Source organism: Tursiops truncatus, chromosome 18 (assembly GCF_011762595.2).
Source record: "Tursiops truncatus isolate mTurTru1 chromosome 18, mTurTru1.mat.Y, whole genome shotgun sequence".
NCBI lineage: Eukaryota > Metazoa > Chordata > Mammalia > Artiodactyla > Delphinidae > Tursiops > Tursiops truncatus.
In genome coordinates, this window is record NC_047051.1 from 12,495,274 (window position 1) to 12,512,590 (window position 17,317).

General features: G+C 43.2%; 1 protein-coding gene across 3 annotated transcripts in view; it reads right to left on the reverse strand.

Moving 5' to 3' along the window:
- SMAD9 (SMAD family member 9) overlaps positions 1–17,317 on the reverse strand; it is a 66,166-nt gene that overhangs the window by 6,572 nt on the left and 42,277 nt on the right. For all 3 annotated transcript variants that reach the window (XM_073795088.1, XM_073795089.1, XM_019936740.3), the window contains exons 3-5: positions 15,233–15,490; positions 11,423–11,644; positions 1,937–2,193 (exon numbers count right to left, since the gene is read on the reverse strand). In XM_073795088.1, the coding sequence (XP_073651189.1) occupies positions 1,937–2,193; positions 11,423–11,644; positions 15,233–15,490 (737 nt within the window). The remainder of the gene's footprint in view (positions 1–1,936; positions 2,194–11,422; positions 11,645–15,232; positions 15,491–17,317) is intronic.

Sequence of the window (17,317 nt, forward strand, 5' to 3'; positions counted from 1 at the left end):
TAACAGTAAATTTGAATAAAACTGCTTTGTCACCATGAAAGAAATGGATTCAAGAAGTCAGTTTTTCAATTGGAAACTCTATTCTTATTTTTTAAATAATTACTAAAATTATATATACAATAAAGACACAGTGGACTTCCCTAGTGGTGCAGTGGTTAAGAATCCTCCTGCCAATGCAGGGGACACCATGGGTTCGAGCCCTGGTCTGAAAAGATCCCACATGCTGCAGAGCAACTAAGCCCATGCACCACAACTACTGAGCCTGCGCTCTAGAGCTCGCAAGCCCCAACTACTGAGCCCGCGTGCCACAACTACTGAAACCCGTGCACCTAGAGCCGTGCTCTGCAACAAGAGAAGCCACCGCAATGAGAAGCCCGCGCACCACAACGAAGAGTAGCCCTGCTCGCCGCAACTAGAGAAAGCCTGCGTGCAGCAACAAAGACCCAACACAGCCAAAAATAAATAAATAAATAGAATTTTAAAAAGAAGTATAGAAAAACAGGACACACTTTTCAAGATAATTTTAAAGGATTAATAAATAAATTTTACTTTGAAAAAACCTGCAACAAGCCATACTGATTCCTTGGATGAATATATGACAATGGGAAAACATATACTCAGTTTGATAAACAAGCTCAGATTTGGAAATATTAGAATTATTTGCAAGTGCTTTGCGAGGGATGAAATAGCAGACAATGAAAGTGAGGTCTTTAGCTTCAACGTGCAAATCCATTTTTTTCCTTCCCGCTAAGTAACTTTTCCTCCGTTCTCCAACCTTCACATCAATTTTAGTAAGATCTAATTTGATAAATTCAACAAATATTCATAAACAGAACATCTACTGCTGTCTCAGAATTAATCACAAGCCCCATAATGTTTCTATTCCAATTTGTTTATACCTTTATAAACAGCACTTAATTCATACTATCTTGTATTAGAGTCAGTTCTGTCTGTTTTGTAGCTTATTTATAAATATGACTGCTCCATTTGCCTGTATGCTTTGTAAGAGTAAGGAGAGTGTCTTATTTGATTCAGGTAAATTCAACATTAACTGAGTGACCATAGGTGGTCAGCAGTGACCATAGGTGGTCAGCAGTTTGAGGGATGGAAGAATCTCTGTAGCATTAAGTTCTATACAATTATTGTCACTTTATCTTATGTGTTAAAAAAAATCAGGTAACTATCTTATCTTGGTTTTCCTCCAAAAGTAATATGCTTAAGAATTTTCTTAAAATTGCTAAACAAGAGATTTCATACTCATGGAGGAGCTCTTCCAAAAAACAACTGACATATGTACACTACCAAATGTAAAATAGATAGCTAGTAGGAAGCAGCCGCATAGCACAGGGAGATCAGCTCAGTGCTGTGTGACCACCTAGAGGGGTGGGATAGGGAGGGTGGGAGGGAGACTCAAGAGGGAGGGGATATGGGGATATATGTATACGTATAGCTGATTCACTTTGTTGTACAGCAGAAACTAACACACCGTTGTAAGGCAATTATACTCCAATAAAGATGTTTAAAAAAAAAAGATAGCATAGCTACCTTGTTTGATCAGTTGTTAGTTAGGGGAGCAGGGATTTGATTTGAAATCTGTTTGCTTACAGAGCTCATGCTTTTCCCAGTTAAGCTGCTGATCAGGAAAGTTGTACATTGTTTGGTAAAATTTGGACTCTGTAGTTTCCCTACTCTTGCCATTACCTGTAGGTAGAATTTTGACTTGTAGGATATTGTTCGTTTTACTGTAAAATTTATAATAAAAATTTAAATTAAATTTGTATTTACCTTAAAAAAAACAAAAAAAAAACAATTAAAGAGAGTGCCGCCCCCCGGCAAACTGTTGTCTACTTACCCTGGCTGTCTAACTGCCACATCAACCAAAGAGTGCCTTTGCTTTTATTTTTCATCTTACAATTGGGAAGAAAGCACTCCTTACCTTGACAAAACTCATCCGGATGGTGCACATCTTAGTCAACTCATAAACGACTTCAAATCCGTGATGGACAGACTGGGCAAGCAGCTGAGCGAACAGCTGGTTGTTGAAGATCTTGAGGCTGCAGCCGCTGGGGATCTTGCAGACGGTGGCCGGGTGAAAGCCGTGCTGATAGTTGCAGTTCCGGCTCTGCACAAAGATGCTGCTGTCACTCACGCACTCGGCATAAACCTCTCCCCCAACGTAGTACAGATGCACGCCTACGAGGCAAAAACAGTCTTCCAACACCAGCACCGACTTTCGCTTGGATTTATCACCCTTCCCTTCTCATCAACCTCTGTAACCTCAAGAGATGTGACTATCAACTGTGAGGTTAATTTTAATATCACCAATCATTGATTAGTACCACACGTGCCCCAAAGGCTGACTTGCTTTAATTATCATCGATATTTTTTTCATGAGTCCATTTAAAAGTGGACTGCAACCCAGGTTTACGATCAGCACCAAGAGCACAGGAGTAGGCTCTCGTGTCCTACTCCCATCACTTGCTCAATCTCACGCTTGTTCCTTCCAAAAGGAAGATCTCATAATATTAGATGCGAAATAAATACATAATGCAGAACACATCAAAAAAAAAAAAAAAGAACTGGACACAGTGCCATGGTAATACTTAGGTGCATACACTAAACCTACTTCAGAGGGAACAATAAATGAAGTTTAAATTTTATTTCACCAACAATTATAAATCCATTTCTCTTAATAAATACCTCAAAGACACCCATTTTATTTTAAAGCTAATCACCTACAGTCATAGGTCACAGAAACAATGCCTCTTTTTACCTACAAACAGTGAACTTTGTGCCACGTTATCAGATAAAATATAAAAACACAATCAAAATGTAGTTTATGCTACTTTATCTCACATTCTTAGAGCTGAAAGGCAAAGCATCCTGAGAAGGCTGCTGCTCAAAGTAAATTTCAGTTGTTGCTTTCCCTCCAAACGTCTGGGTTTAAGATTCCACGTCAATTTATAACAAGGGACTGGGGTTAGATGAGATGAAGATGTTCTAGTCTAGTGAGTATTAAAGACTAGAACAATTGTTCCCCAACCTTTTAGCAGGAACAAAATGGTCCAGCACGAAGTGTCAACATGATTGTAGATACAATCACTGTGCAGTGGCAAGGGGTTTGTAGAAATGATCCTGAATGTACTTACAGAGATAGATTTTGGATCTTTTAAAAATAAAAAAACATTTAAAAGTAATAGAATTGACCTGCAGGGGTTCTCAGACCCTGGTGTGCGTAACTCGGCATTTAGGAAACATTCCGGACACAGCCGCAGCAATGGAGGCACTTCTGCATTATACTTCCCGCCAGCTTTATGGCTTCCTTTTCCCATCTCCTTTCCGTTGATACAGTTTTAGGGAAGAGTGGTTTTCAGTATTATGTATCCCAACCATAGACTCCAACACAGTCTGAAGAAATGGACCCAGGGTCACAATGATGAAGCACAGCTCTTGATATTCAGGCCAAGGCTCCCCTCTCAGCACCTAGATCAGAGCAGCTCCCCTCCTCTGCTCAGCCTTCCTCTCCCTTTTCTTCCTCATCTCCAGCATTCTTTCCCCTGAATGGCCCGGGGTCTGACACCTCGTGGCCCTGGCCGTGAGGAGAAGGCAGAAGGACTGTCCTAATTAGCTGGGACACAGTTACTTGGCTGCAGCGACATGTTGGAGGTGAGGCAGGGGCAAATCCAAGCAGACTTCCTTTAAAAACTCCCAGGGGGAAGGCCTGCCTCTGGGGTAGCTGTGAGTTTTTTCAAAGTGAGAGCGAGCAGGTGGTAAGAGAGCCAGAACATGAGGCTGCTAAGTGTTTAGTACGTCTTTGAATTGAATGACCTTCAAATATATAATCCTCCCAGAACCTAATAAGGAGAACAGATTTTTGTCATCTGACTCTGGTGTTTATTTAGGGGAGGATTTTCAGTCCTGTTAAAGTCTTATCCGCAGCCACAGACATGCTGGCAGAGCATGGAAAGCAGAGAAGAGACCGAACAAGGAGGCAGTGGTTTAGCATCCTGAGCGAGAAGAGGGGGCAGAGCCGACGGGATGCACCCGCAGAAGCCCAGGCCGGCCTCAGTACCGGGACCGGGGGGAGTTCAACCCCACTGCAAAGGAGGCTGGATTTGGGCTAGAGACAGCAGCATCGAAGGAGTCAAGTAAGCAAGGGATTTTATTTGCATCCATTTGACAGGCCAGAAGAGTGGCTTCAAACCACATGTGTGAGATGCTAGATCGCCATAGAGAACAGTGAGCAGTAAGGGTAAACGCCCAAAGAAGGCGCTACCTGAGACAAGAGAGAAGCCAGGCGATGGGGTCCTCGGGCAAGTTGCACCCACACCTCGGACGACCTCTCTTCCGGGGCTGCATCTTTCTTCCTCTGAGTTTTCCATCTGTGTGTGCCTGCACCCACCCTGTAGGAGATTAGGGAGTCTGGAGTCCTGGGTGGTGGTTAATTAGGACTCTGTGGGCTTGATTTGGATCTGCTGAGTCAGGCTGCAGGTCGGTCCCTTCTGGCATCTTCTGCAGCCTTGAATGACAGAGATGATGGAGGGGAGGTGGGGAGGATAGCGGCTCAGCTAGGCTTGTGAGTGGGTTCCAATGCTGTGGAACCCACTAACAGTCAGAGGGGGATGTCCCAAAGTGGAAGGAATATGCATGAATCCCCTCCGGAGTGGGAGTGGGGGTGGGGAAAGGATATCCCTGCAGAAAGTAGATCTCATCACCCCACAGCCCAGCTCTGAGAACCCTGATGCCTCTCCACTCTGCTTGGAAAACACCCTGAACTTATGAGCACAAACTCAACACCTTCCCTGGAGTTTGTAATTGATATCCCCCTTGGCTTTGCTGCCCTCTCTTCTGCACAACTATTTTATTTTATTTTTTTCCCATTAAAAATGCACTATTTATTGAAATACAACTGAATTATCCAACTAGTCGCTGTGAAGAAGTGTAATCATACTGACTTAGAAACTCTATGAAATGCAGGGTGACATTCTTTTGAGTCCAGGCCATCTAAGGTAAGATCAAGATTTCAGAGAAACCCAAAGGCAAAGGGCCTCACCAGTCTTTACTCCCCATCAAAGATGCACAACTATTTTAAAATCTGGCTGACTGTCAGGACCCTCTGGAGCTTGAAGAAAGTGCATATTTCTGAGGGTGATTAATGATGATACGTTCAGAAATTCCTTATGTAGTTAGACATATACTTAAATACATGGGAGAAAGGATACGAGGTCTGAGATTTGCTTCAAAATACTCTTGTAAAAATACTGTGATGGGACAGGGGAAAAGAACGGTACAGAATGTGACTCATTATTGAAGCTGGAGATGGTCATATGAAAATTTGTTACATGACTCTACTTTTGTGTAAGCTTGAAATTTTCCAAAATAATTTTTTTTAATGTATGATTGAAAAATAATATAAAAGTAAAGATTTCCAGATCTACACCAGGGCTTTGGTCCAGAGGATGGAGGTGGGCCCGCCCAGGACAGTGCCTGCAGCTGTGCACTGCACAAACCCAGGGTGTGCCTCAGTCTTCCGAGATTTGTACAGTTATTAGAAGACTCCTCCAGCAGATGGCAGTAACTTCTCTTGAGAAATGGGTTCCTTCGAATTCACACAAAGACACTTCTGGGCTGGTAGCAAAGTCAGTTCCCTAAAGCTATACTTGAAGACTTTAAGTCTCTCTGGACAATATGATGAACAAGCAGCTTTGGTCCCAACTGACCTACACTGAATGCCCACTGTGCACTCACACACTCGGCGACTCTGCCAGGGTGGGTGAACCGTGATGCTTTCTCTCTCACCACTACTTCAGTGACCCCAGCATGCCTGGACATGCCCGGTCCCACCCCATCTTCACAGGAGCAACAAAACCCACTAGAGGAAATTTATAAAATACAGAGATGCAAAGAATAAAGATCAGCCACAAATCCACAGCCCAGAAATATTCAAAGCTAATATTTGTCACATACCTTTCAGTCTTTTATGTGCACATTTTAAACAAAATTAGGATCATCCTCTACAGGATCTTTTATAAACTTTTTTCACATATTAAAATAGTGTGGGGCTTCCCTGGTGGCGCATGGTTGAGAGTCCGCCTGCCGATGCAGGAGACACGGGTTCGTGCCCCGGTCCGGGAAGATCCCACATGCTGCGGAGCAGCTGGGCCCGTGAGCCATGGCCGCTGAGCCTGCGCGTCCAGAGCCTGTGCTCCGCAACGGGAGAGGCCACAGCAGTGAGAGGCCCGCGTACCGCAAAAAAAAAAAAAAAAAAAAAAAAATAGTGTGAACATTTTCTCATGATATGAAGTATTCTGCAATGCCCTGTGTAATAACTGCAACAGTATGACATTCTGTGTTAAATTTTTTAGGATTTGCTTTTTCCGGGATGAGAAACCTTATACACATTCAAAGGCAGAATGGAAAGGACATTTTGAGACTGGGAAACTAAATCCATTGGGAAAGAAGCAATCCAAAAATCACCCTGAGCACTTCCCTAGTGATGCAGTGGTTAAGAATCCGCCTGCCAATGCAGGGGACACGGGTTCGAGCCCTGGTCTGGGAAGATCCCACATGCGGAGCAACTAAGCCCGTGCGCCACAACTACTGAGCCTGCGCTCTAGAGCCCGCAAGCTACAACTACTGAAGCCTGCGCGCTTAGAGCCCATGCTTGGCAAGAAAGAGAAGCCACCACAATGAGAAGCCCGCGCACCACAACGAAGAGTAGCCCCCGCTCGCTGCAACTAGAGAAAGCCCGCACACAGCAAGGAAGACCCAATGCAGCCAAAAATAAATAAATTTATTAAAAAAAAAAAATCACCCTGAGGTGCAGACCCTCCTTCTAAGGAACTGACAAACCAAACCCTTGCCTCAGGATAATTCCTTTCATAAAACATGGAAGCATTACTAGGATTCTACAGAACAAGCTGAGACGTGCAAGAAAATAAAGATTCATTAAAAGGTGAAAAACTAATTCCAAAAGCAATTCAGTGATTTGGAATCTATGATAATTATGTTCGGGGAAGGTCTTGGTTTGCCTCAGTAAGTTCAATCCCTGGGACTAATGCCTCAGGAATTATAATCACCCACTCCTTCTCCCATGAGAGGAAGAACAGCCAGCAGCCAGGACACACGCATGTCTGCAGCTGCAAAGGAGAAACCTGCCTGTCCTGCTCCAAGTGTCCTTTCACACCAAGAACCCGGCACAGGCTCATTACCAAGGTCAACAGCTCTGACTTCAGTTACAGCACAAATCGTAGGTGCTCAGAAATGACAGTGCTATTGATTAGGATTATGTTAAGTTGTGCATTTCTAAGAAATATAATCCAACCTCAATGACCTTGAGAGCAGCACACATATGTCCATGCAGTCCATTCAAAACTGCGGTTTTCCTCATTATTTGGAAATCGGGGCCATCCTAAAAGCCCCTCTAAGAAAGCAGGCACGTTTTATACTCCAGTGATCCAAATTGGCTATTCCATCACTCCCAAAACATCAGGAAATAACCTTTGCTTTATTTTGCGCAGTCACAGATAGGTATGATATGTCAGCAGTTCTTCATCTTTTTTTCTGTAAAGATCCTTATAATCCTCCGATGGAGCTCTGTGTAACTCAGTGAGGTACTCCTTTTCTAGAATATTCTTGTGGGGAAAACACAAAATCTTCTCTGATTTACATTTTTAAAGTAAATCATTGTAAAATTTCGTCACTTTAGTACTATGAGGGCCTTATTTCAAGATCTCAGAGGTGATTCTGACATATCATGCCTGCAGCATATGGTAAGTATTTTCATTCCATATCGAAAGATTCAACTCCTCAAGTGCTGAACTAAGAGGGGTGCCGAGATGAAAAAGCAGCAGGGTCCCTCCCCTCCAGCAGAAGGGAGCGACGGGACCTTACAGACAGAGCCATGGGTGCAAACCCACATCACTCGTGGGACCATGGGTACGCTGCTGAATTCTCTGAGCTTCCATTGCCTCATCCATAAAACGGGACTAAGAAATCCTAACTTGTAGGGTGACAATAAAAATAATATGAGTAAGAGTCTGCCAGGGTGCCTCACACACATTAGGGAAAATCAGTGGGGGCAGCTATCAGTCATTTGAAAGGGTTCAAGTGGTCTGCCTGGTCTTCAAGGAAGAATATGGACAGACTTCATGTAGAATGCACCCTTCCAGGTTCTTTGAAGCCCTGCCTCTGACACTGAAGCAGCAGCCCGGGCTATTCTAGTGCTAACTAGCCTACGGCTATTTAAAGCACTTGGCTGGAGAGGTCAAAGTAATAGATTTGTTGCTGTTGTAAGGACACAACTAAAGGCTTGGTACCAAGCCTGCTGCCTCACAGTGCATTGCATTAGATGGAAAGCAGGATGAAAGAGCATGGGTGAGTCAGCATAAACCATCACCGCCACAGAAAACAACTCAAAGTACATGCACTGCTGACCGGTGGTGGCATGAACTTCCTTTAGAGGACCAGCCATCTTCCCTAACTTAAGTGGCAAGGAACACAAACCGGAAGTGACCTCAAAGCAACTGATAACTACTGAGGGGAGAAATGGCCCATAATTAACCATAATAAAAAGATTTTTTTTTGGTAGATACCTTCCACCCTTGCCCGCCTCCCCCCCACCCCCCACCCCCGCCTACAGTCTCATCTCGATATAACAGCCAGGGGATCCTTCTGAAGTGAAAACTCAGATCTATAAACTCCAACTTAACTCCATCTTCCTATGTCACACAGGCAAAGTTAAAGCACTCTCCATGGCTTCTAGGCCCTGAGACCTGGTCCTGTCTCCTCTTCTATGACTTCCTCACTCCCTTGCTCACGGTTCCATTCACTGTGGCATCCCTGCTATTCCTCACTATGCCAGGCAGGCTTCAGGGCCTTTGTACCTGCTGTTTCCCTTTGCTTGGAAAGCTTTCCCCGCTGCTACCGACACTGTCGATTCCCTCTTGAGCTCTCGGCTCAAATGTCACCTCCTTAGGAAGCCTGCCCTGGCTACCCTCCCCATTCCCTTCCCATCCTTTGTTTTTCTCTGGACAATTATCATTTGACGTGTGTGTGCGTGCGCGTGTATTATTTCTTGTTTGTCTTTCCTTAGTTGTAGGTAATCCACGAAGCCAGGGATTTTTGTTTTGTCTTGTTTGTTTCCCACTGCTACATCCCTAGTGGCAGAACCGTCTGGCTAAGATTAAATGCTCAATAAATATTTGCGAGATGAATGCATAGCTGTGAAGTCTGACTGTCTCTAGCAACTAGCTCCACAGAACACGTTAACTCATTCACTAACCTCAAGGTGCATTTGGCTGCAAACTTACTCAGGCTGGTGCTCCAGGAAGCCACGCAGCTCAGAACCAGATAATCCATGGGGGCCCCTGAGAGAGAGCCCCCTGACCTCACAGAAACCAATAGCTCTTGCTTTGAAATATTCCATGCCATGCTTTATGGCATGGCTTGTAGCCCCTTAAAAAAATTATCTTTTCACATTAGGACAATTCCAAAGCAGCTTTCTGAGAAAATTGTGCCTTTGCCTTGGGGACCATGTTGAGGGTGGAGTGCCCTTCCATCCAGGTGAGCATTTTCTAGGTTTGCTGGTTTTTCTAACAGGTCACCAGTCCTGGCTCTTGCTCCTATGTGTTTTTTTTGACCCTGTGGATTATCTCTCAGTTACTAACATGACACCAACCCTCCACATCTGTCCATCCACATCAGCAGCACCTTGAACAAACTACTTGCAGAAAGTTTCCCAGAAGGTATTTAACAGTCCTTGCATATTTTAATTATATTTTTAGATCAAGTGGCATAAGTAGAAGTCTAATATGCAGACCAATCTGTGAAGCCCTTTAGCAAACAGCTCTACAACATTACGTTTTAACGTTCTACCTTTAGATTTCACCTAAAGATTCTTATAAAAATCATTTAAAAGTAAAACCATACCTGAGATATTTAAGATTTCAGTCAAAATATTACTTCCTTTGAGGAATGACTGTGTTTCCTCCTTTGGGATAAAAGTTACATTACAGATTAAGTTTCCTTTTTCTGACCTCCAGAGGAAAAGTTTAATCACAATCACAATGGTTACAATTACAATGGTAACTCTTGGAGATGACATACCTGTATTCTTCTCTCCCACGCACCCCCAGCTCCTGATTTTCTATTTTTCATTTATCATTTCACTGTAAAGGTTTCTTGTAAGCCACCTCAAAGCTACTATGGAAAGATACAGGATAAAATAAACAGAAAGTAACTTTTGCCATTAAGAGTCAACATCAGAGAAGGAACTCAGCCTGTCTCTAGTCAATGGTCTGTAGGTTTACAACAGGAGACATTTAGGACGTACGTTAGGAAGAATACAGGAAGCATCATAAGTGAAATAATGAATCTCCCCTGGAAATTTGAAATAAAAGGCTTGTGGCTACTTCCCAAGGTGGTATAAGTGATAGATGGGGAGAGAAAAGATCAAATGACTCTGAAGGTTCTTTACACCTGTGATTCCAGAGTAGAATAGTGGACAACCAGGCACCATTCGGATACTGCCAACTATTCGAATAGAAAAGAAAAGAACTTAAAAGCCTCAACGAGGCCTCATGCTCAGCTGGGATTGATTATGCCAATGAGACAGGCTCCAAAAGCATCACAGCCAGACCCCAGTGAGGCCTGTGCTTATTCGGCTGTTGTGACAAAGCCTGGACACAAGAGAACCCCAATCACCTACCAAAGGCTTCCTGACATTAATAACTCAACGATTTTTTAAACTGCCTGGCTTCTCAGTCTCTAAAGGTAACTTCACCTGATATAAATAATCATCCAGCCAGAACTCCTCTTCTTCAGAAGTTATCCTATTTAGCATTTCAGGCAATTCAAAAATAATTCATAATACTTCTCTTCAATAATATCATCCTGGGACTTCCCTGGTGGTCCAGTGGTAAAGAATCTGCCTTCCAATGCAGGGGATGCAGGTTCGATCCCTGGTCGGGGAACTAAGATCCCACATGCCGTGGGGCAACTAAGCCTGCGTGCCACAACTACAGAGCCCACGTGCCCTGGAGCCTGCATGCCACAATTAGAGAGAAAAAACCCGCATGCCACGGCTAGAGAGAAGCCAGCACGCCGCAACTAAGACCCGATGCAGCCAAATAAATAAATGAATAAAAATAATAATTTCATCCTGTTTTCATATTTATCATCTTGTTCGTCTTCCTAATACCCACCCTACGCCACCCCCCAGAAGATGCTGTGCTGACCTCAGAGGTACAGACTCTAAGGTTACAAGACCTCCCATGCTTTTCCCAACAATATCCCCAGAATGGTCTCCCAGATCCCAGCCCTGGGATCATCCCACTAGGTCATGCAGCCAATCCATGGCTTGTTTCTATTTCCACGTTTTAGCTCAGAAGAATATAGGAAGGAACTACATATTTGCTTTTACCCTTTCCTATGTGTCTTCTGGTATTTTCTATCGTTGAGTTTCTGTTTACATTAGAAAGAAGTCCGAGACAGAATCTGTTCCTGTTATTTGAAGGGTCTGTGAATCCATCAATAAGCACACTTCGGGAGGAAGCCTGGAACGTCTCCCCAACACGGTTGTTCAGTTCATAGTAGGCGACTGAGCACCAGTGCTGCGGCTCCTCGTAGCAAACCGGCCGAAAATCTGAAAGAAAACGGACCAGACAGGACATCACTACCGCCACGCTCGTGCCTCCCAGCTCACGACTCCACCAGGAAACTGCGGTTACCGCTGTTCACCAGAAAGTCGGCTGCAAGACCCAGGAGGCTGCTGTGTGATCTTTACAAACCTGCCTCTTCCATGGAAGCTGTTGGCAGGTAGCTCATCTGGTCCACGTACCTGTGCACAGGGGCCACCGTCCTTGTGATTCTCCCATGGATGGAGGCTTTGTAAACATGTTTACTAGAATTGAGGGGCCAGGCAACAGCGATATGAGTGGATCCATGTAAACTTCATCCCCCCGAAAGGAAACACAGCTAAAAGGAAGCTGCCAGGTCACCTCATCTTTACAGACGACAGCATCTTACTGTTGCAGTGCCAAACTGAATCCCCGTGGCAACGAGTACCCTTTTCTAACGACCTAAAGCTGAAAAAAATTTGTTCGAATATGTAAAAATCAAACCAAAAACACTGCATAGGATTTTATTTAAGAAAGAAAAAACAATGTCCACATAGACTCACATTCTCCTTTGTGTACATATGGGATAATTACATAAAAATATTTTAAAGGGAGAGGTCTATTTCATTAGGAAATCCATGAATGTTATGTTTTCACCCCAAATTTTTCAAAGTTAAGTTGCCACTAACCCAAATTTGGCGGGTTTTTTTCTTCGCCCCTCACACTCTTTCTCTGCCTTTCTATTGATTATAGTATCTTTCTTTTCTTTGAATATTCTAGTAATTCTTGTGTCTAGAGTGTGTTCCTATATGCACTAAAATATGACCTCACAAAACAGATAAATTAGGGGGTTATTATTTGATTCCCAAATGGACCTTCACTTATGAAAGAATTCCCTCTGAGATACTTTAGATAGTAAAGCGCTTTGACCCTCCCTGCTCGGCGTGGTTCCTGGAACTGCAGCCACTGCATCACCTGGGAGCTTGTTAGGAATGCACATTCTTGGAAAGCACCCCAGATCTAGGGAATCAAAATCTGCATTTCTACAAGATCACCACGTGGTCTGTATGAAGCAATATTTATCTAGCCTATTACAGGACACAAATAAAATTATGTAAAAGCTATATACATATTTTGAAGAGCACTCCTCTAAGCCAAATGAAAGACACTACTATAAACTTATTATAGTAAAGAAACACAAACGGGACAAAATTACTTACTTCTTAAATACCTAATTCCATACTAAAACATCCAGAACTACAGACTCGTAAATGTTCGGTTAAAATTTAAAATTTACTTGTTCTACTAACCAGGATAACACACAAAACATTCACTCTATGGGACTGAGGAATGCCAAAGTCAAAATGTGAAACCATGCTATCTGCCCCTGACAACACTTATGAAACAGCAGGCTGGCACGTTTTGTTTTCTTTTGCTTTTTTCTTTGTTTCCCAGAAGGGAGGTGGTAATAGGAAGTACTCTTGGAGAACAGCTACATTTGGCTGTTCATCTGCCAAGTGACCTCTGTTAGGCACTGACAGTACTAAGTGACTCTCAGCTGTGGCATCTATAGGTCAGGCATTCTGGGTCCCTGGGGCTTCGGCGGCATTATAAGGTGGGGGTGGTGTGTCAACTAAAAGAAAGCAGTAAAACAAAGGAACATCAAACTGATAGACTACACAAGGACAGCTTGAGTCAACCCTTTCTGCCGCTAAACTCCTGGCTTTGGTGGACAGTGTCACTGCTACAGAGAGACCACTAATGTAAGGGGGCCATTCTACGGTGACACTGGGACAGTCCTCCAGGAGAAACTGGTTGTCCTGAGGCCCTCACTAGAGGGTTGATTCGCTGTCCCTCTGGCTTATGAGTTATTATTGGGTTCAAATGACTTCATGATGGGACCTTCAAATCTAGGAGCTATTCTCCTAGCTTTTCTCTATAGTCTGTTACCTGGCTTTCAAAACAGAGAACGCTAAACCTTCTTTGAAGTGAATTTAATTTTCCTGGTGCCATGGATTGTACAATGGCCAAAGGGAAACTCTGACTCAACACAGTTCAAAATATGGCCTCCAAAACACAGAATGGCTGAAACCTGATTATAAGCTTGTGCCCAAGGCATGCTAAGAAGGGCTCTTCTCCCCAGATATCAGTTTTATGATCAGATGATCATAATTAGGCAAATGGTATGCATTCAGTTGATAACATGTTATCAGAAATTAATTCAAGACAATAAAAACTCCTGAGGCAGAAAGTAAACTCTTTATCAAGGACCTCAGAACAAATGATTCCTTCTGTTCACATTCCTCATGTCGGTTCAGAGTGGTCTTGTTATGTTAGCAGTGGAGTTCAATGGCATTAACTCCACTGCTTTTGTTGAACTGAATTGTCCATCCAAGTAGTTCTCACACTTAAGTGGGCATAAAAATCGTCAGTGGAACCTGTTAAAATGCAGATTCCTGGGCCCACCCCCCGAAATTGTGAGTCAGTAGATCAGTGGCTGGATGCAGCCATGCAGGTTTTAACAGGCATTGCTGATGATTCTAATGCACGTGGTCCATGGACCACACCGCAGTGCCAGTGATAAGGCATTTCCCTAAGAGAAAATGAACTATGACCCTGGTGCAAAAGTTATAAAGGGGACCCTTTTGTAAGTCCTTGAGTCAATCTATCTACAAAATTAAGGGGCTGAACGTAGAGTTCATATGACCCATCAGTTCCATTCCTAGGTATGTACCCAAAGGAAGTAAAAGCAGGGACTCGAACAAATACTTGAACATCAATGTTCATAGCAACATTACTCACAAGAGCCGAAGGTAGAAACAACCCAAATATCCATCACCCAATGAATGGATATTTTTAAAATGTGGTATATCCATACAACGGACTATTGTTCAGTTACAAAAATGGAGTAACCGATACTGCTACAATGTGGATGGACTGTGAAAAACACCGTGCTAAGTGAAATAAGTCAGACACAAAAATCCCCACAAATATTGTACGGTTCCATTTATATAAGGTACCTAGAATAGGCAAATCCACAGAGGCAGAAAGTAGATAAAAGCTTACCAGGGGCTAGAGGAAGACGTAATGGGGACCTACTGCTTAACAGGCACAGAGTTTCTGTTTGGGGTGATGAAAAAATTTTGGAAATAGACCGCGGTGATGGTTGCACAACAGTGTGAATGTACTTGATGCCACTGGATAAATTGGAAGATTGGGATTGACATATACCCACTACTATATATAAAATAGGTAACCTCCTGTATAGCACAGGGAATGCTACTCCGTACTCTGGAATGGCCTATATGGGAAAAGAATCTAAAAAAAGAGTGGATATATGTACATGTATAACTGATTCACTTTGCTGTACAACTGAAACTAACACAACACTGTAAATCAATTATACCCCAATAAAATTTTTTAAAAAAAAGAAAGAAATTGATAACTGCTCCAAAATGGGTAGAGTCCTGATCTGGTTAGAGGGTGGGCAGGGTCCAACGGCCCGCAGGAAACTGCTGTGTGAACTGCAAGTGGCAGCGCTGGTTTTTACGATGGCCCCGCCTACACAACCGTGTAGGGTACTCGTATCCCGGGAGACCGCGGCTTTCACTGACCTGAGTGCTGGAAGGGGCTCTCCGGCTCGGAAGGGCTTCCCGGGGAGTGAGGGTAGCCGGCTGTGCACGGAGACTGCGGGAACGGGGGCCCGGGCGACGGAGGGAAGGCCGGGCACGGAGGCTGCTGGAAGGAGTCGGGGTAGGTGGCGTTGTGCGGCATGAGCGGCTCGCTGTGCAGGGACGCGCTGCGGAACTTGGCCAGGAGGCTCAGCTGCGGGTTATACTCGCTGTGTCTGGGCACGAGCACGGGAGGCAGAACTGGGGGGAGGAAGGAACCGGTATGTTAGAACCTCGGCTCACCCGCCCAAAGGAGAGTGGAGGCGGGCTGCTCTTCGTCTATCCATTTTTGGGTGACAAACTCCTGTTTTTCCTTTGGGAACTACCTGTCCACCATTCTGTGTGCTCATCGTGACATTGTCCACGAAGGTCCCATCTCCCCCTCAAAAGACAGCTTGGGAATCAAGCTGAAGCAATGGTTTCTCTCCTCGCAGCCAATTAACGAAAAGTTTAGCAGAGAATCGTTCTGATATCAGCGCTCTAAAAATTGCCTACTCATTCCCATCGCAGAAATGACCAGAGCTGCCCTATTACCTGGCCTTCTGGAGACCTGACTGTTCACTGCTTCCTTTGATTCTGCCAATAAAGCGGTTTTTTGTTTGTTTGTTTGTTTAGTGCAAAATCGGTTTCTATTGCTCACAATGAAACCCCAAGTCATGCCCAGAATATTTTTACTTCAGAAACCACAGTGAATTACTTAGATGACCAGCCTAAATTTTTAGGCTCCGTACGGCTGCTTAAGTAAAAACATTCTACTTGCCTTTAGCAGAAAGGCTTAAAGGTAACTAAAAGTTATAAAGTAAAAGATAAACAGTGAGTAGTAACAAAAGTGAATAAATAGAAGATAAGCAGTAACAGAGAACTTATAGATAAAGTCTGTTCATTTTAGTATGTTTCCTTCTGGGTTCCATACTTTAAAAAGAACAATTCGCTCCTGATTCTATACAAAAACAGGAACAGATGCAATTCTCAAGGGCAAGCATTGTCCAGGCATTCCTAGCTCCTACTGACCTCTAAAGTGTCCTAAGGCTTGGCAGAAATAAGCTATTCCATGAAGTATTGTTGAGGGGTGACCTGGCACCAGCATAAGTTCCAGAAAGAGAAGCAGGGAAAACAGAGGGACGAAGTGATCAAAGAAATAATAGGCAAAAACGTCTCGGAGCTAAAGAAGGATCTATGTCATCAGATTGAAAAGAGCCACAGAGTATACAGCCTAATTAATGAAAAAAGATCCAGACCTAGTCATACCATCTTGAATTTCAAACACCTAAGGACAAACTGAATATTCTAAAAGCTCCCAGAAGATCACCTCAAAGTCACCTACAAGGACATGAGAAACTGATTTATTACTTCCCATCACCGATGCTGGACAGTAGAAGGCAATGGATCAATGCTCTTCTAAGGGGGAATAATTCTTACCCCCAAATCCCACAATGGAAACAAATAGAATAGCCAAAAGAATAATATAATTAATATTACATTAACTTATATAATAATATAATAGAAACCAAAATATAGGTTGAGAAGAGGAAGAAAGGAAAAAGGTAATATAAATTAGCTAAATCTTCATCTTTTATGTTAGAGTCAATGAAATTAGCTAAAAGTGATAAATTTGGAAACATGTATATTATCTAGAGTTATCTTCATATTTTTTTAGTAATAATGGAGAGAACTAGCAAAGGAACCAAGCCAGAATGATTCAAAGAGCTTGCTTCTGGAGATGGCTGAGGTAGCACTTGTTTCAAATCACACTATGGATGTTATCACATGCAAGTATCAATAAAAACTTTCATAGAAAGTAAATGTTTTGGAGTAAACAGACAACAATTACAATACAATAACATCCATCACGAAGTCCACCATTTACCCACTATCGTACGTACACTTATCTCTTCTTAACAAGCAATAATTTTCAGTTCTACAGGTAGAATATAAACTCCAACAGGTAGATGAAAAGTTTTAAGTGAAACCACTACAGATATGAGGGTGGCAGAGAAACAATGATTTCTTCCTCCTTCAAAAGCCAGT